General features: G+C 35.7%; 1 protein-coding gene across 1 annotated transcript in view; it reads right to left on the bottom strand.

Annotated features, from left to right (window-relative positions):
* The window catches only part of Cntnap2 (contactin associated protein 2), a 1,917,858-nt gene that overhangs the window by 1,092,070 nt on the left and 804,459 nt on the right, over positions 1-21,329 (bottom strand). Inside the window, exons 5-6 of the mRNA XM_063250667.1 lie at positions 4,759-4,962; positions 715-899 (exon numbers count right to left, since the gene is read on the bottom strand). Of these exons, the coding sequence (XP_063106737.1) occupies positions 715-899; positions 4,759-4,962 (389 nt within the window). The remainder of the gene's footprint in view (positions 1-714; positions 900-4,758; positions 4,963-21,329) is intronic.

The following is a 21,329-nucleotide window of genomic DNA, read 5'->3' as shown; positions in this document are numbered from 1 at the left end:
CTCTCTCTCTCTCTCTCTCTCTCTCTCTCTCTCTCTCTCTGTGTCTCTCTCTCTCTCTCTTTCCCTCCCTTCCTCCCTCCCTCTCATCTGATTCAAGACACGATCATTTGTCTGTACACATTTGTCTGGCACAAGATATCAAGGATCTGTGACATTTACTAACAGGTAAACTAGGAGGAATCTTGGATTTTAAACCTTCAAAACTGTTAAACAAAATAAATATTTGTATGAAGTTCAATGCCTCAGCCACTTCTCTGTAGTAATGCATAGCTATTACACCCATAGAATGACTTCAATTTAAATTTATTCTGAAATTATAAAATGGTCCTCCTAACACTGTCTCTCTTCAAACTATTATTTTATTTTTTCTTTTTTGGTACTGGGGATTATAATTGATGACCTCATACTTGCAAGGCAGGTGCTGTTCCAGTAAGCCATAAATGCAGATGAAATTATTATTTTAGTATTAACATTAGATTTTTAAAGTATAACAAGCTTTCATGATTAAAATATCTTTAAATACAATGATATATATATATATATATTATATATGTATTCATAAATTATATTTTCATAATACAAGTTCTTTTGTCTTTGAGAAGAATAAAAAGGTACCAGTAAATATACAATTAGCAATGATATTACAAAATCACAGTGTCAGAATATGAAGCTGTAGCTGTGTATGGGTGTAGGTGTGGGTATGGGGGCTTGTACCTCATAATCCAGGTCCAGGTAGTCAAACTCTCCATTGGTGCGGAAGTGCTGCAGGCTCCTGTCCAGAGTGAGGTTGATGCTACGGCCCTGCCGTTCGATGACCACAGAGTGCCAGTGGTGGTCATCCAGCAGACTTCCAGTCATCACAGATGTGTGGCCATAGATGGGTCCAAGCTGGTTGCTTCCTGAGTCATGCAAGTAGAAGAGAAACACAATGCTGACTACTCAGCCCACTCTATGGAACAACAGATCCCTTGGTTGAAAATGCGAGTTTGAGGGTCCCTCCAGGCTCGGTCCTGTGGAGGTAGCCTGGGAGAACCAGTTGTCTGTGCTTGAATGACTTTTATGTTCAAAAATGCATAGAAGTGAAGATGGAAACAAAATACATCTCTTATAAATAACTCTCTTATTTTTATTGTGTGATAAATTCTGCAAAGTTTTGGTGGTTCCTTAGGAAACCAGAGTCATGTGGGATCTGGAGTCAGAGGACCTGGTGAGAGTGACCTTCGATTGTTCGCTCATGTGATAAAATCAAACGCTGATGTGTGGTGGTGACTTGGTGTGTATGTGTGGAGAGAGGAAGGAGGAGGGGCCAGGAGGGAAGACACAAAACAAGACTAGGACAAGGGGTACTTGGTTCATTACAGTCAATACTTCCAGGAGAACACTGCCTTAAGGAAGACAGCCTGCTACAGAGTCAGTGGCATTAGGAGGGCTGGAGATATCTGAGTGGGTGGATTTCTGTGGCTGTCATGAACTCTTAGGAATCAATGAAACCCTGGGAGTAAACTACTTTTCAGTGAAAAGGGCGTGAGTTTTTTTGAGAGGTTACATGCCAGGTACTTGTTTTAGAAAGGTAATATCACACAGCTATAATAAACTGCAGTTGATTTCAAAGGTTACACTGTGAGTTTCATTTGCTTGAAAAACACTTCTGAAAAACTAAGCATCTTTAGATACAACTGCTCAGTGTGTGTGCGTGTGAGCCTGTGTTCATGAAAGTGTATATTTTACCCTAATATTTATATTTTGCTTCTTGTTTCTTTCCTATAATCCTTTCCTTTTTCTTTCTATTGGACCTCAGTTAAAACTTATTTTAAACTATTTCTACCAGGAGCACAACATATACAGGTTTGTTTATTATTACCTGAAGAGAGCATTATAAAGAATCAAGAAGTAAAATAAATTTTACATCACTAAAAATACTTCAGCCTATTTTCTTCCAGGTGTTTTTTTTTACATGCACTTTAAGTTGTAAGTATATATAATTAAATTGCATGTACATGTTAAATTACCTAGTGATTTTTATAGATAACTAAAAATGTGTGTACAGTGGTACCTTGAATCATGAACTTAATTCTTTCCAGAATTTGAACATCCATTTGAACATAAATATTTTATATGAACCCAGTTGCTTACATATTTATTACGAAAGAGTTGATGTCATATTATATAGATTTCATGTCCTAAAATATTCATTCAATGTAACATTATTTGCCCATAAAATTTAAAAATACCACAGCCATTTTAAATACTCTTGTCATATACTTTTATATACTTAACATTTTTATTATTTCCAGTTTTTGATATTGTAATTGATATTGAAAAGGTACATTAATGGACTTAAATGATTTGTGGTCATCTTTAATTTTTTTCTTATGATTACTGTATCAAACATATAGACTATTTTAAATTTTTCAGGTATACTGTCAAATTGATTTCCTGAGAAAATTTTCTTAATTACTGAGCAGTAAAACATAATTTTTGTTATATATGCAACAACACTAGTATCTTCATTTTATGACAAGAATGAATTATTTTACTATACTGCCTTTTCTGAATAGTGTGGTTGAGCATTTGGTGTTTATAGAATGTTCATATATATTTTTAATGAGTTATAATTTTTATTCAATGCCTACATTTTCTCCTAATGTTTTATGGAGTTGAAAAATCTCTTAATAATGAGTGACATTAACCTTTCATGTTTGACATTTACATTCTCCTGAGTTTCACATTAATTTTGGTTATTTTATTGAGAAACTTTTAGTGTTTAATATAGTTCAGTGATCTGGAATTTTTTGTGAACTCGTTTTTTTTTTTTTTTTAAAGAGTCCATTATTTCTATCAGATCAGACTCACAATGTAAAAAGTCCTATTTTGCAAAGGGTCTATGTTTAAATTTTTTCATTAGTTACATTTTTGATATTATACGATACAATAGTTATATTTTGATATTACAGTAAATTTCAAAGTAATAAAAGGTAATAGTTAAAAGTCAAATTCGAATGTTTATAGCCGCAAGTTGGCACCTGGTTAGGAAATCAAATGGGCAGAGCCTTATTCTGATGCTCTAACATTTCAGTTTTGTAGCTTTTGATTCTGATGATCTTCATCTGTGAATTTTAGATATTTGTATATTTCAAAGTATAAAGTTTCGGTGAATTTTTATTTCATTGCAACAGAAAAAATTCAGGGAACATATGCTGTGTTGGAGAAACGTTATACAGAGCTTGGCTTTTTAGCCAAGCAAGAAAGAGATCATTTCTTTGCATGAACTATAATTTTAAGAACTAGTACCAGAGTTGCAGAGATTTTTATTAACACGTAAATACAGGATCCATTATTAATGTACATACATGTGTTAGTATTCACTACTTAAAGGGAATGACAGTCAAAACGGTAACTCCTTCATGTTACCTTTCTCTCTGGCCAATATTTCGTTTCACTGTTTCCTTTGCTTATATTCTAACTATATTAAAAATGTTTAATTCCACAAACTTTTACCCTTTATTTACCTGTAAAATAAGTCAATAAAACTATTTTTCTTCTTATTCCATAGAGACTATTTCGACACCCTCGGGTCATCAAAGCCAGTATTTATTTCTGTATCTTCACCTACTGTGACATGTTAGATGAATTTAACATTGTTCTCTTCTTTACTCCCCCTTGGTCTCTGTGATACTACACAATCTTTATTTCCCTCTCCTCACTGTCCACTTCTTGGTGCTCATGAAAGTACCTTCTTTTATCAGTCTCAGACACACAATTCTAGAAAAGAAATTTCTATTGAAATATGCCATAGGCAAGTCAAATACTCCATATTTAAACAAATATCAGTTCCTTCTGAAGTGTTTCTATTTCAGCAAATGACACTTACAATCCATTTGATGCTCAAGGCCAAATTTTAGGAATTATTCTATGTTTTTACTCCTTTCTTTTTAATGTCATCTCCAATTCATTCCAAGTCATGCTGAATTTATCACTAAAATGATTTCCCTACTAGACACATCTCTCTGCATCTTCACTGATAACCAAGTCTGGCCTTTTTTCTCTTCAACTATGTGGGTCTTGCTTTGACTTTCACAAGCAATTCTCCCACGGAGAATTCTTCTTATAGAAGTATTAGTCCACTTTTAAAATGAAGATCATATAGGTTAAATTCCCACAACCACCCATTCTTAAAATAAGATGTTGACTCTTTACCATGCCTGCAATTTCCCAGCTGTATGGTTGCCTTCCAATGAAGTCCTAGTGGAAGTCCTAGTCTTCTTCATGTTTTTAGGATGTGATTGATTAATTGATTATCACTTAGTTTCCAGCTTGAACACTGCTTTTTCTTTTCCTAGAGGACTTTTCTCAATACTTCCCTGCTTTGGAAGGGATATGTAAACAAATGCCTATGGTCTTATTAACTTGATTTTCCTGATTTCATCACACTTTATTTGAAATCATTTATTTTACAATCATACTAAAATCTAATGTAGTGTCTAACTCCTGCACAAGGTCATAAGCTTCATGAGTTTAAGCACCTTGATTATCTGTTCCCTGATGTACAATCCAGACTGGAGTAGACACCTTGCATGTGACAAGTATTTAACAAATACTTGTGCAGGAAGTAGTGTATCAGTATATACCAGGGTTAAGAATGAATTGACAGTATAGGGTGACTGCTTCATAATTCACATTTTAAATGACTAAGTAACAATATTTTCCTAGCGGGAATACTAATAAATGGAAAGAATGATGCAGAGAAACAGCACGGACCTAGGTTTAAACTGAGGACCAGCTTGGCTTTTTGCAGTTCCAGTGTGATGTAGTCCCCTTGCTGCCCCTCTCCGTGGAGGATCACCCCTTCACTTTCAGAAGTTTTAAACTTCAGGGAAATGACATCTTTCAGGGTTTTCATCTTCTTATTTCTGAATCTATATGGCAAAACAACATGACCGTCGAAGTTGATAACATCAGCCCCTAGAAAAAGAAGAAAGGAACAGCCTGTTAGTTTAGTCACTGTGTGTTCCCACCCATTCCAGTGGATAACTACGCAGAATAAATGAGAATTTAAGATGTTTTTCTTGAGGAACCTGGGGTCCTGGGTTGCTGTGTTATTCAGTTCTTTGTTCTAGTAAGTAGTGTTTAGAGGGATTGTTCTACAGAATGGTCATAAAGGCCTCTTTCAATGTGAAATTTTTCTTCATCATGTTAATACTGTTAATTAACATGCTTCAAATTTTTAATTTGGGAATATAAAGTTTAATCCAAAAAAGGGGAAAACTTAACTCCAAGAGGTTTTACGATTTGATTTTTTTTCTTTCCTAAGGAAGATAATGTTTAATGATTTATAGATACATGCTTTACTTCAAAATTTCCCCGGTTTAAAATGAGTCTGTAGCAAAAGGCTGTCATTCCAGCATTCTGAATGATTGCAAGTTCAATCCCAACTCGCACAACTTAGTAACTTTCAAGGCTCTGCCTCAAAGTAAAAAATAAACAAAGGACTGGGGTTGTATCTCACTGGGAAAAGCCCTGGGGATGATGCCCAGTCTTGAAAAGAAAATGTCCTTTCCTTTTTTTTTAAAGAACCTAGGAACTCTGAATGGAGTTTTCGGTGACACACTCATTTTTACATTGGTCTTTATACTGTACAATATTTTCAGTAAGTTTATTATAATATTCAACATGTGCAGCTAATTGACCTTTAAGGCATCATAATATGGCATCGTCTTTGTCTCAGATTCTTTATTACTTCCTACTACTTGGACTGTAAAATGTTACTGAATCCAACAAACACAGGACCTGACTTACTGCAACTGAGTTAGAAAAATAATACCTAGTAATATCCTGACCCATGAGTTCAAGTTTGAATTTTGAAGGTCACTTGAAGACAACGGAAATGTATAAACTCTTGAGAACTACGAACAGTCTGACCATTCTCAAAAATAGGAAATTGTTCAGGTTGGTCTCATTTTTGTTACTAATTCACATCAGAAATAACAAACGCAATGATGATGTTTATTATGCACTGTTAACCCAAGGCTTCCTAACTCATGGGATGGTTCACAAGGAATTTGTAATCATTCAGACTAAATGTCTATGCAAACAGAAGTTTAGAAACTATTTCCACATACACATCACTCAAAATTTCACTTGTTATCTTTAATTCTGAAATCATAGAAAAACATAGCTGAACTACACAACTCTAATTACTTTAGAAATACAAGTCTGGAAAAAAAATCCAGCCTCTCAGTTATGGTCAAGGTCTGGCTGAAAATCTCCACAGGGAGACATTGGAGAAAAATAATTGTAAGTTTAAGGCTTGTCAGAGAAATATTTTCTCATTTCATGTCCTGGTACTCGGGAGTTTGTTTACTTGAGTCACCCCAGAGAGCACTTCAGCTTGCCTGGTAAGTAGAGCATTGCAGGAGCAGACTCCCTGGAGGGGTGGCAGTGGAGGAGCAGGGCTAACAAGGCCACATCCGCTTTGCCCTGGGCATTTCTGGGGTTCTCAAGCTTTCTCTCTTAATTCCACAAAATGAACTGTTGTGTGTACAGTTATTTCCCCATTACCACAAATGAATGCTTTTCTTTCAAATCAAACACGACTTTCACACGCTTTAAAATGTGTATCAACCATCTCAAATATAAATGCATTTAAATGATGCCTTGGACAATGTCATATTAAATAGTACCAAATTCAGAAAGAAAAACTTAACTTTGGATTTTCCTAGTCTCCTATACTCAGTTCTTCATTGCACACAAAGTTTTCCTTAATCAACAGACTTCTGAGACTGTGAATCACAGAGGTTTATTTTAATACAGGTGGTGGGAATCAACCATTAAATTTTGACTTCTGCTAACACAGCAAAGCCAATTAGACTTTGGCTTAATCATCTATGTAGTCATAGCTGAATTCCAATGGCAATATCTTTATCATCCGTGATGAGAGATAAAGGAGAGAGAAAATAGAACCTCATTTTCAGAGCTTGGGTTGAATTTATAAACCAGCAGTTGGCAGAAATTACTTTTTGTCTTGAAAAGTGAATAAAATAAAATAGAAGGAGTCAGTTCTGAACTCAAGAAAGTAATTTTCCATCAATTTTGTATCAGTGACAGTTGAGTAATAAACAAATCACTATTTTATACATCATCCGTTTGTATTAATTGACATCAAATAGTTCTCTCATGAAGATGATGCTGCTGGAGTTTAGAGAAAAGAAATCACTGCACTTGCATTTCCTCCTAAATAAAATATGGATTCAATTCCAAGAATAGAATATGGATTTATGCAAATACTGATGCGGTTCCACCTAACCTCAGGGTGAAGAGAAAATGGGACTGCAAGGATGAGTGTAGCTTATTTTCTCAGCCAGTCTTAAGATATTACTACAAACATGAAGGGAAGCTGTGTACTGGACCAACTCTCATTTTACCAGAGGTTAGGTCTTAAGAGAATGACTTAGAGACTGGTAAAACACTCTATAAACCTGATTCCTCCATTGCAAAATAAAGTTGTTCTCTGTGAGTTAAATGGTTCAAAAATGTCAGCACGTTCTCTGTGTGTGAGCTCAGATCTGTATTAAAGATTATAAAATTCTTTAAAGTTTATATTATGTAACTTACAGTTAAATGCACACTATACACTTTGAAGAGAGTCAAGGATATTGTGCAGTAATGCAAGTAACACTCATATGAGCATAGATCCTACAAAATTATATTAAAGTTTCATTTGACATCTATTAATGTGTTGGGGTTACTTTAGTACAATCTACTCCCCCTCATTATCCTAGTTACTTATCAGTCCCTAGAACTAAGTTTCTTATGCAGAGATTACATATGGGTGGTGAAACAGTTTAAGCAATCTGAACAACAATAATAGCTAGTCAAGAAGTGTGTGCAAAACCATAATGTCTCTGCAATTTTGTTTCTAACAATAACTCAGAGAGCTAGTAATATGCCTAGCTCTTTAAATCATCATGGTAGAGGAAAACTTCTGCTTTTTGAAAATTTTATTGTCAGTCTTTTTCTTATAAACGGATATTTTAGAGCAATATTTATCGTGTAAGAGTTTAATATGTTAAAATATTTTGCCCAAAATGTAATATATATTTACTGTGAAAAAGAAATTAAATGAAGCAATATTGAGAATAAAATGTGAATGTCAACCACAAGAGATTACTGACAGTAATGAGTAATAGGTTGCTGTATTTTAGATTTTTACCTAGCAACCCATTTTTTTAATGTTTGGACAAATCTACACATTATTTTATATGTGTATTATTATATCATTTGCATATTATCATATGTGAATTTAATTATGCATTTATATATGCATGTATATATGCATAATTAAATTCATATATGATAATATACAGAATATATTGATTATTTCATATATTACACTGGTATCATGCATGCAAATATACATATATGTCCTTATATAGATTTTATATCTAAAGACCAAAAGATACACAATTAATGAAAATACTGAAAGAATTCAAGGGTTGGAAATATATTTCTGAAAGTAAAGTTTAAAAACGAATGATGGAATTTGCCTACATTTGATGAATTTTACATGCATTCAAATCTATACATTCTTTTTTAAAAAGTCACTTGTTGGTTGTTGATATTTTAGATCAATTGACCATTTTTTACAAAATAGCGTGACTGCCAAATTCATTCTTTCCCTATTCACTCAGTTTTTTCCACAGCCCTTACTTCCACCTGGCAGGTTAAAATGTCTAGATATTTACAGCGTGTATCCACCAAGAATAAATGAACATGACAGAGATTTTGTTTGTTCATCTTATAGTCAAAGGCCTGAAGTGATGCCTCAAAAACAGTGTTTGTCAAGTTATGTGCTGAGTGATTGAAAGCTGTCATTCATGCTTTAATAGATTTGATTGAAGCATTACAAACAATATTATTTTATGTTTACATTAAAAATTAGACATTAGATAGGAAGAATTTTCTGGAATCATTCTGATCTACTTTGATGCCATAGCTGTAAACATATCCAAGTTTTAAATTATCAGAAAATATATTAATGTAGATAGCATTATCAAAGCTGTGGTAGTAGCCAAGAATTCATTCCATTGTTTTTATTGACTCTGGCCTGGATTTCACATAAATTCAGATAGAATCTCTGTCATTCAATCTGCATGTGTTTGTTATCTGATTATTTCCAAGTCACTGTCTTTATTCTAAATGTACTTGTGATTTAAACCTAAGTAAAGAAATAAAAGATCACTTTCATAGATTCCTACAAAAATGATCTATATAAAGACTGAAAAATCACCTCTCCTCCAGGAACTATGACACAACACAGAAAAATCCTCAAAGAGTTTTCCATGAAGACCAGCATCTCTCATTGTATACAGTATTTTCCCTTAAAATATGCTGCCTTACTGTGATGTGCTTGATAATCATGTACAGTAGCAACAGTGTGAGAGAAGTCTAATGCATTTCTCCATAAAATAGAGACTCCAATATTCAGTTGTGTTTAACATGGATTCCTATGTGTACTCTTTAGGACTACCCCTCTATGTATGCTCATTTTCTTGCCTGATGTTATCAATTAAGTTGGACATCCAGAACTTTTCAAAGCTCAATTTTTTTTACCCCTTTCATCCAAACACATCCAAATCCTGGAAAATGATGCACTGCTCTATTTTCAAACGCACTACTCAGGTGACCACCCACCTGATATGGTTGCTCATGATGTCTATTGTATTATGGTCTTTAAATGAGTCACCTCCAGCCTAAGGAATCTGGTTTTCCTTACATTTATTTATTCTCTGCACAGAAGCTAGAAAGTCTTTTTGTTTGTTTGTTTAAGTAAACTCATTCACTGAGAAGATAAAAATCCAAGCTCTGCAATGCAGCCAACAACACTTTCATTGGTCATAACTTGTGCCTCCCCACTTGGACTCATTTTTATGTACTAAAGGTGGGAAACTGACCATTTCTTGCTGACTTTGCCTAGTGTCTGTCTCCATAAACTGCTATGTTTTCTTCATCTGGCTCAAGCAGGTCTTACGAAAGCCTTGCCCATTGGACAGCTTTCCTATGTGAGTCAGCGGTTGAATACCGCTTCATAACCCCTTCTGTACCTGTGCCATCTCACCCCATTACTCATGCTGAAATTATCTGGATGGGTCAGATTTCCTCTCTAGACTCTAAGAGACTTTGGGTTATTCTGTTTTGCATTCTTTGCACACTAAACCTTTCTTAAAGCTGAGCTAAACATAAGGTATGCTTGAAATAACAAGAAAAAGAATTACACTATGTTCTTATTTCCCTTCAAAATTATACCTAGAGCTCCAAAATTGACTTCTGAGACTACTGATTTATACATTTAATAGTATGCATTTATCTGAATATTTGACTGTATTTGGTGTGAATATCATAAGACAGAAAATTCTGCTATTATACTGGATTCATTTATAAGTCAAAGGCATGAATATTGAATTCCTACATGAGTTTACTAAAAAATACATACCTATACATATATAAAGCATACTGTCTATTCTGAGATTGAATTTATTAAATCTTAAATATCATCTTAACACAGTTACTTTATATTAATGATACAAATGTTTACTGATATTTACAAGCAAGATGAATATAATATATGTATTTTTTATTACTGAACTACTCCATGAAAAACTATAATATATGATGATTCATAACTGGCTAATTATATGGTTGGTTCCCCTGAATTAAAAAGACACACATGCAAGTGTTAGTAATTTTGAAAGTATATTAAAACCATATTATTCAACATCAAAAGGCAGAACCCAAAACACCTGACAGATTCTCTGCCTTTCAAAATATGCAAGAGTATTTGCACACATATACACACATGGACATGTGTGTATACACACACACACAGGCACACACAGAAATATACATGCCCATATTCTGTTTTGCCTCACATTTACTCATGGCTCAGAGAATATCAAAAAACCAGAGCAATCCACTTTTAAGCCAGGTTATAGCTTTAATATATCTGATAACACAGAGATAATAAGCAATTTCTGAAAATTAGCATAAAATCTATTTGCAGGAAATCCATGTGGAGGCTATTTTTATTTATCTTTGTAAATCAGAAAGTCAAACAAATTAGACTTGCCTGCTCTGTGGTAATATTGCTGTTTACTGAAAATAACACCACAGTTTTGACCATACAAAATCCATTTTTCTGCTTGGTAGAAGACTATTCAGAATTATAAATCTTAAGTAAAAATGGTGCTCAGATGGGGAAAAGAATGAATGTCAAGAAACTTGTCAGAATGTCTTTGATTTATAAAATTCCCAGCATTTATTTCAGATTTTTAAAACATCATTTCAGTTAGTAGCTAAATGTTCACGCTATATAGGCTGGAGTGTGGTGACTTGGGTGGAATAGACAGTCAGGGTCTTATTCTGAGAGAGAGTTTCAATAGTATTGAAGAAAAAATGCTGCTGCAAAAGGGTGATGGTAGAGATGGTCTGTGGGAAGGCAGGGCAGAGATAGTAATGCTGGTCATTCTTGAATCTTCCCCTGCTTACCTTCAGTTTCATCTTTGTCTTAACCATGTTCTTTATTTCTATGTCCTGAGGCCTTGATATCTGGGACTCTGGTGATGCAAAGGAGCCAGAGTCCCCAGGGTGAACTCATTCCTTGAAACTCAATTGCAAGTATGCTTTCCAAGTACAAAGTAATTAACCCACTGTTCACAGGTCAACTCTCTCCTTTATGGAGCTCTCAATTGCTGGGCCAATAACCCCTCTCCCTGAGCACTGAAAGCCAGGTGACAGATGACTTGGGAGACAGTTGCTTTTCCTCAGAACCCACGGAGGTTATCACAGCTGGCCAAGCCAACATCTGCTTACCTTGTCTCACTTCATGTAGAAGCGACAAGAGTGTCTTGTCCACTCCCTTATCCTTCCTTTGCCTCCTAACAGACTCTAGTGATGTCCCATGTGCCCCTCTGACCCAATTTACAGCAGAGTTGACCTTCTCTCAGGATCTGTGGAATAATAAACTATGTTTCCAATTACAGATGATACCCCATAGTCTGACTTTACCACCTCTCAAACTTTCTACTCATATGTACCATCTACAGACTATTTCTCCCCCATATTTTTACAAAAGATGACTCAATGTTGTGATCAAAGAAAAAAAAAGAAACAATTGTTCACAAATTATTTCATAGATCTTCAGAAATCTCCTTTAAAGTAAATGTTAGAAACCATTACTGAATGTCGGATATCAGCCAGCTTCACTGAGATAGCATCTACATGCCTAATTTCATAAAAGTCTCTGGGGTTATTGTAGTAAAAGAGTGAATTTTAAGAAAGACCCAGTAGAACTGTCCTGTGACAAGAAAATTAAATGGAGCAGGATAAAATCAAACAGTTCAGGGGATCAGAATATTCAGTTATTCTATAGACCTCAGTTCAGTGTCAACTTGATTTAGACATAAGGCTTATGGATGATGGGCACTCTTGGTCATCTTGCAGTCATAAAATGAATGACCTATGTGTCATTCATGATCTATGTGTTCACACGATCTATGTGTATCAGTGATGGCATCCTAAACAAAAAACGAGCACTCACACATGCATCATGAAAAGACAACCCTTGAATTTGTATGAAAGAAGAGGGACAGTGTTTGGGGCGAGAGGTGGGGAGATCAAAGACCCAACCGTAAACGAAGTTGACACTTTAGTGGCAAACAGAGGTTCCACAGAAACCGAATCCATGAGATACCTATGCCTATAATGAATGTGAACCTTTCTGCATTATTATCACTCTGAGGTAGTTATAGTGATTGAAGGATTTTACGTGCATATTTACAGCCATCATTTTTTCCAATAGTGTGATAAACTCAATACTACAAAATCATCGGGGCTTTTAATGAAATAAAATCTTCCCTTTAAAAATGTCAAACATTTCTCTTTAGAACAAACTAACTATTTTGAATTCACTTTTGTTCATATTTTCAATCTTTAAATCCAATCTCAGAAGTTTGACACTTCTTTAGTTATTCCACATTTTTATGTTCTATCTATTGAAGCTCATACTTAAAAAGCCAAAACAAAACCAGTGAGCTCAGTAATTCCAAACTATGTACACATTACGAACAAAGTTTTCCAAATCAGTACCAATATGAAAGGGCTGAATAGAAGGGAAAGCCATTTGTATTTGTTCTTGTTGTTATGTTCTGTTTGTTCTGGAAAGTTAAACAATTTGGTTCAAACCAATTTATACTTCTTTTCAAGATACTGGGATACAGGCTGATATAGTGTGTGGTGAAATCACATGGCTTTGTTTGCCTTCCAGACCAGTGGGGTACAGTCTGGTAAAAAAGTAAATAGTGCCTGTGTCCCTGTCATTCACACAGCTCAGTGACTTGGGTGCTAGAGAAAATCTGACTCTGAGAAAGTGAGAGCCATTCATTACCGTACCTGCACACTGGGTCCTGTGGAACAGACTAATTTAATTTCTTTCTCTAAATGAGCAGGGGTCACAGCCCCTGTGTACAGAACTGGCCCCAATAAAATGGGGTAAAATGATTTGCAGCTCTGGAAATTAGAAGTCATAACTTTAGTTCTCAGAGGGCAAAGCTGCTTATACAGTGTGAGCAACGCTGCCTTATAATCATGGTATTGTTATCTGTCTTTCACTTTATTGTTTGGGTTGGCTACAGCAGGGATGAAGACATACATTTCTCTGTAATTAAAAATCACCAGGTAAAATGATGCTGTCATTAAATGACTTAGGCACCATGATAGGAGAAGCAGGAAGGGTTTGGGATGTGATCACTGTGTAATGGGCCAGTTGCTAAAAACCTGTAGATAACTGAAGGTCCTCTGGAATGCTGGTGTTATTAAAATATTCATTTTTCAAGAAAGATGATAAATCCCAAATATTTAATGCAATCTCCCACTTTTTAAACATTGCGCCATTGAATTAGGGTTGTATTGAGAAGAGGCTGCTAGTTACTGCCCCACAGATGTGTTTGTTTGGCTACCATCTCTTTAAACTTGACTCCTGTCAATATATAAGATGGTAGGTATCAAAATAAATTGGAAAACTTAAATTATCCATGTTAGCATAATTTACCTATAAATAACCAGAGTATGTATCAGCAAAGGTTTAAATTTCTTGAAAGACAAGATAAGTAATTATAAATCAATGGGATTGAGTGTGAAAGAAAACAAAAGAAATAAATTCTCCCCTTCTAAAAAAGGCCCGAGGGCTCCTGGTTGTGTTTCATTCTGTTGTTAATGCAAATGAAAAATGTAAACATCATAGGATCAAGAATCTCCATATTTCAGTTAGGAGAGAACAAATTATCTAATTACTAATGATTCATTGAATGTCATTAATAAAAGCGTTAGGACCATGTTTTGAGAAGATGTCTATAATTAACTGGATTTGTTCCATCTTCTTATTCTCTGTGACTGGGTAAAATTGTAAGATGAAGGCAAATATGAATATCAATTTTGTAATAGCATTGGAGAGGGGAAGATGGAGGAAAAGAAGGAATGGAGAAGGAAGGGGTGAAACAGAGGAAGATAAAGAAAAATGGAAGAAAAGAAACCACCATGAATTGAACTTCATCTACTGAGATCCTGGGGAGAAGATTACTAAAGAGGAAATGCATTATCAGCTACTGTGATTGGAGCATTTGTGTCCTCACCAGCTTTATCTGTTGAAACCTAATCAGCATGATGATGACATTAGGAAGTGCGACCTTTGGAAGGTGATTCAGCCATGGGAGTGGGACCCTTAGGAATGGGACTCATGTCCTTGCAATGGAATCCCAGAGAGCAGCCTTGTCCTTGTCACCATGGATACAGAAGTCAGGCACCATCTGGGTAACAGAAGGCGGGTTCCCACCAGCCTGAATCTGCTGGATTTAAACTATTGGCTCGTATACGTTTCATTTGGCCACACATCTGGCTTTCCACCTTGCATTTTTAAACTTAAATTCACTTTTAATCATACATAAAACATAAAAACTTCATACATAGTAATGGGGTAGCACCTGATATTTCCATCCATGTACATATCATGTAATGTTTCAACTCAGGTTAAAGATACCCATGATTTCCTGTTGGCGAAGCTTTCTAACTATGCTCTTCTAGGTTTCTGAAATATACAGTTCAGCATCACTACTTACACTCAGGCTACTCTACTGTGACACCCCACAACTTGCTTCTATGTAACTGCACCTGAGTACCCAGGCGCAACTGTTTAAACTTGGACACTGTCAATATATAAGACCATGTGGAGCATCCTAAGTCTGAAAATTTTGATTTATTTTAAACTTCTGGCCTCTAGAAATTGAGATACATGTGTCTGTTGTTCATAAGTGTTCATTTTACAGGATTAAAATGGAAGTGGGTATAAAATGAATTGGGTAGAAATAGGCCATTCAGAGGGAGCTTCAAAAATGAGGATGTTGTTTTTGGGAACAAAGGAAGAGAAACACTTCTTTGATCTAGTTATACCTGCAGAGAATCTGGCTGAAGCATGTTTGGTAAAAGGGGAAACCTGTCAGTGATGAAATTGGGTGAGGCAATTTCTAAGCAAAGCATTAAAGCATTGAAGGGTTGTCTTGGCTTCTCCTGACTGGCTGTTGTCCAAAGTAAGAGAAAAAGAGGATTTAGAGATAAAATGATTAAAAATGAAGCAGAACTTAACATTTTGGAAAGCTCATCTATTTGGGAAAAAGTGAAACTGTATTTGGGAGACATCAAGAGTGTGGTTAAGCAATTGAAAAAATAATATGGATAGATCATTCAAAGGAATGCAGAACCCTATGATTCAAGACAGTCACCGGGAAGGTGTTTTATAGTCCACAAATCATCTGTGGTCATCACAGGCTCAGAGGGCCAAGGCTGGGCCACAGAACACTTTCAAAGGGTGAGATGCAGGCCTCACCCTTGGAACCTTGGCTTATGCTGCCTTGATTTGCTCTGAGACTCTGAGCCTTTTGCTCCATTACCACATTTTCTACCCATGGCCTTGCCTTATACTCATCCCAGTGAGGCCATGGGGGTACAAGTGCCATCACCAAGATTTCCAAGGATAGCTCAGAGCTCTGCAGAACTCAGGAAGAGAAAAGCTGTGGATCATTAAAAGGATAAAATATGATATCTGTTATGTACCAACACCACATGATATTATTATGTATTACAAACATACTAATAAAATTTTGAAAAGAGAAATTTCAGCACTCTTTGATAATATTGGAAAGTTGGGTATTTGGGGGGTGGTTAGCTCATGATACAGAGCCTTTGTGACTGATATTAGTGCTCAACAAAGAGGCCCCCAGGAGAGCTGTCACTGTCACTGTGTGAAAATATAGCGAGAAGATAAAAAGATGCCTTCCATGAACCAGGATGCTCACACCAGCAGCCACATCTGAAGATATCTTCATCTTGAGCTTCTGCCTGCTCCAAACAGACTTTTTTCATAAACTACTCCCACTTTCCAGTATGTTGTTATTTATGCTTCCCCGAATCAAAATACCAACTAACAGTTCCATCCAATCCTTCATGACTTGTGGATTCCACATTTACAAGTTGGCCTAATTGCTGAAAAATGTACTTGTGATTCCACACCCATCACTGATGGTCTAAAACCCAAGTCACCAGACACCAGATGTGTGCATTCACACAAGAAGGCTATACTATGCTCTTTGGCAGCTCTCAGAGGATCCTTCTGGGATCTGTTCAGGTCACATTTTTTATACTTTTGTGTTTTTTTATGGGGTCATTTCACAGTTTAAAATGGCTCTCTCAAAAGTGTAGAGCAAGTGTTTCTGCACACAACACCTATGCTCATCTGTTAGAAAAGCTGTGTTCAGGTCTACGTTACAGTTTATAGTGTGTCCTTAGTAAATGTGCTTAATATTATTTTCATGAGTTCAACATAATGAAACAGCAGCTAATATTAAGGTGTCTGTAAACAGAAATACACATAAATCAACAATATATACTAATTGTTTGACTATAGGGTAGTATGCAGAAGCTTACAAGCAACCAATTCTACATTTTCTCTAGAAGAATTAGTTCGGTGTTTGGTAATTTCATGTCTGATTACTTTGTAGCTATTATGAACAATAAGAAGTCATTTTATTTACATTGCATTCTGGTGTTTTTAAGTGCAAAAGTAAAGAATACATCTCAAATACTACATGCAAGTCTGTGAAAACATACTAACAATATTTAAAAGAACTTTAGTAAAATCCAATCTCCTCATAAATATGTGTAATGCTACATTGTTTTCAGTTGACCAAAATAATACTACTTTGATTCCTTTGATTTATTCTCACTGTATAGATATGCATTTTAGTATGGTAAGTCCCCAACTTAATAAGTTCCATTCAAAGAAAACTGTAAGTTGAATTCATTCATAAACCAACAAGTGAATCTTATACAGTGCACCTGTGAAAGTTCACAACTCAAAAGTTCCTAGGTTCTTAGGTTAGAGACCTACTAGAGCACAACCTAACAATAAAGGAAATAAAACTGAATCTCTTATTCTTCACATCTTAGCGGCCATTAAGCTCTCTAGTAGCAGTAAGCATACTTAATTACTACAAATATTTGGCAAATTTTATATAAGTAAATTGAATTTTAATAATTTGGAACTATGTAATATCTAATTCTTCAAGAATCACAAGTTCACAAATCACAAATTTCTTAGGTTGGGCCCAAATTCTCTTTTGTATTTAGTAACTTGGTCATTGACTATATTTCTTGACATTATAGAAAGCATTATACTTTAAATTTGCCAGATAAAAACAAAAATTATATTGATTTTATTAAAGTGGGGACATTAACCTCTAGCCTCTCTAAAAGATAATTTATTTAACAGCAATATATGTACTTTGTGTCTGTATATGTAAGTGACTGCTTATATTTTAAGAGTTTAAATATTCATTTGTATAATTTATATTTTAAATTTTACTCCTGAATATAAATCAAGAACTTCTGAAAAGACTCAGCATTTTCTTTTCAATAAGATATTAGAACTATTAGAAATCTATTGATGCACTTTCCGAATCCCACAGGTCCAAGAATAGGATAATTTTGAATTTGGAAAAAAATAAGAGACAAATGTCACAAATCCACATTAATTTTAGAAAAGTTCCTTTTTTGAGGCAAATATGAGAAGCAATGAATTTGGAAATAGGATACATCTTTTGATACAGTGCTTACCTGTCTTATTTTCAACTTTCTGAATTTGACATTTTCCCACTTTAGGTCAGTCCTAACAATTCATGCACTTTGCAAGGCATGACAGATACAGTGCTGTTACACGTGCTATTTATAGTAAGGCAGAAAGTCCTTCAAATGTCAGTGGTCCAGATACTCTTAATGTAGACCCAGAAGCACAGCACATGTCTCCATTCTGAGGGATAAATGAACGCTGAGGAGGAAATGTATCAGAAAATGAAAGCCATGCCAGCTTTCTCACGACTCAGGAGGATGCGGCTGAACCAGCAGCCTCAGGCCTGCCCCTCAGGTGCAGGACAACACTGCTTTGAGCCCTGAAACAGCAGAAGAGTGTTGGCCAGTTGACTCTTGGGGAAATAATTGACTCTCTGGACCTGAAAAGTGATTTCCTTGAGCTCTCAAATTAAGCATCTCATTTGTGGGTGACTTGCCCATGTTTACAAAGGAAGAAACAAACAAACAAACAAACAAAAAATAGCAAAAACTCCAGACTGAAAAAAAAATGAAACATACCTTATTTATTTGTTTTTACTTGTGGATTTTAATCTGGATTCTAAAATGAAAGAATTCAGAATTTCAAAACATGTTCACATTTCGTGATTTTTTGACACATTATCAACTAGACTTCCCAAAGTCAGTTTTAAAATATAAAATCATTTTTGTGAATGACTACCTGGACAACAGAGAAAACATATGTAGTAAAGTTTTAAAGATTGAAAATTAGGACAAAATGTTATATCCTGAATACTTCATATTATTGTTATTCTTAAAGAAAGAAAACAAACACTCATCCTTAATTATTTTAAAAGTGTTAGAAGTTGAAACAAACAAGATAATTTATAATAATGAAGAGTGTGCTAATATTATTAGAGTGTCAACAGAAAAACACACACAGTTAGTAAGACTGGATTATTTTAATTCTAGATCTTGGGAAACTTTACCTGAGTAAAGAAAATATTGATATCTACAATTACTTAGGCTCATGGAGGTGAATGTATGAGCTTCACCAAGTATAAAATAGAAGGCCTAATCTCATCCTGCTAAAATATAGCTGACTGCAGTGGCATATCCTCAGAATCCCAGCACTCTGAAACTCAGGAGGCTCACAAGTTGGAGCCCAGCATGGCCAACTTAGAGGTTTATGGAAATCCTGTCTTAATCAGTCAGTTAGTCATTGTCTTCGTTACTTATCTCTCCTTGCTGGGGCAAAACACCTGACACCCCAAATGAAGGAAGGAAAGGTTTATTTAACTCACTGTTTGTGGAGGTTTCAGTCCACAATCAGCTGAAAGTGCTACATTTGCCTAACTTGTGAAAATCCCTGAGTTCCATGCCAAGTACTGTGAAAAATCAAACAAATAAACAACAAACACCAGCACCAAGTGTAGCACTGACTCAGGCCTGGGAGAAGAAGAGCTCACATTTTACCATAGTATTCACAGATTGGAACATATTGGGATGTCATGCTTGATGACTTTGTGACCCTTCATGCTTACTGAATAATATTTCTGCTGATTTCCCCGCCACAGCTCATTTTCTCCCAAGTGAAGATGTCAACAAGATATCAGGAAGCAAAAATGAAATGGAAAAGGCGTGTGACTTGGTGTTTAAGTATTCGCTGACTAGTGTAGAAGTCCCTGTGTCTTAGTTACTTTTTTTGCAAAATCTGTCTCAGTTACTTTTCTTAGGGCTGAGATGGCCTGGCACACAAAGTTAAAGGAATAAAGGTTTATTGTAGATCACACTTGTAGAGTTTAAGTTCGTAACCAGTTGGCTCTAAGGCAGAATGGCATAAGAGCAGAAGGCAGAAAGTAGGGAACTGGTGAAGCACCGAGTAATGGCAGCACCCCTCTTTCTGTCTCTCATATTTTATTCAGCCTACACACCTTTATGGGGGTAGCACTTGTACCCAGGGTGGGCCTGCCCATTATCCACACCCAAACTATGTCAAAACAACTAGTGGACTAATTTAGTAATCACATACCCTTCATTCCAGCATCAGACACTGAATCCCAGCACCACACAACTTTTGAAAAGCCCCACCAGTGACAGAATGAAACTTCAGGGGACATACAAACGTAAGTCATAACACCGTGGCACAGCCCCCCTCACCGCACCCTAAAAAATCTGTGGTGCAGGGAGAAGTTGGCAAAGTGGGCAAGCATCTTCCAGAAAACATTCGAATGGAGACTTGAACTTAAGCCTCATATCATGATTCTAGTGACACCTGCATAACATAAGCCTTTGTTTCTCTATAGCGTATGAAGGTGCTATTCAGGAAACAATATTTAGTGAATACAGAAATTCACTAACCTTATATCTGTGTGAATACTTGCACCCAATATAATCCATTCTTCATATTCTTAAATTATCAAAGCTAGCTAAGTTCGACTCCATGACTAGATTTGTAACAGAAGTGTTCCCAATATTTGATGAGATTCTGAGGAGTCCAACATGCAGAAAACATTTAAATTACTAAATTGCAGTGCTGCAGTTAGGACTATATTAGGTAAATCAAGTTGAAATAAAGAAAAAAAGTATGAAGTTTCATGTATACATTAAAAAAAAAATACCAGACCAAATCTGTTTTCCTAGTGGCTTTTGGAAGCTGGTAATGGGTGTTATTTTCGCAGTTTCAGACCTAGGAGGACATGTTTGTACAGAGCATTTGCAGACACGGTCTGGGGATTTGGAGACATTAAAGTGGGATGGGCAGGATTCTGATCCACTCAAATAAAGAGGCACACAAAGCTCCTGGGGGTTTTGGGGACATGAAACACCAAAATCCAAAAGAAGTTGAAGTAACATGGTCCCATCAGTGAAAGAGAGGGACTTGTCCCCCATGGCAACAGCTGGAGCACTGTTGATCTTGCTCATGTCCACTGTGCACCTCACTCATTTAATCCACACATTTAGTGCATCTTGGGAGTAGGGGTAGCACAGACCGGAAACCTGCTGGGAGAAGCTTGAGGCTGTTAATAAGAAACACAGCCCCTCAACACTCAGTTGCCCCTGAGTTATAAACTCTCTGATCATAGTACAGAACATTTTTGTTTTTAAGAGTGACTATTATGAATATTTTGTCACTTCAATAACTT

The sequence above is a fragment of the Cavia porcellus genome, unplaced genomic scaffold (genome assembly GCF_034190915.1).
Source record: "Cavia porcellus strain 051 isolate PalLab524CR breed Dunkin Hartley unplaced genomic scaffold, mCavPor4.1 scaffold_6, whole genome shotgun sequence".
Lineage (NCBI taxonomy): Eukaryota > Metazoa > Chordata > Mammalia > Rodentia > Caviidae > Cavia > Cavia porcellus.
This window is presented reverse-complemented; position numbering and strand designations above follow the sequence as displayed.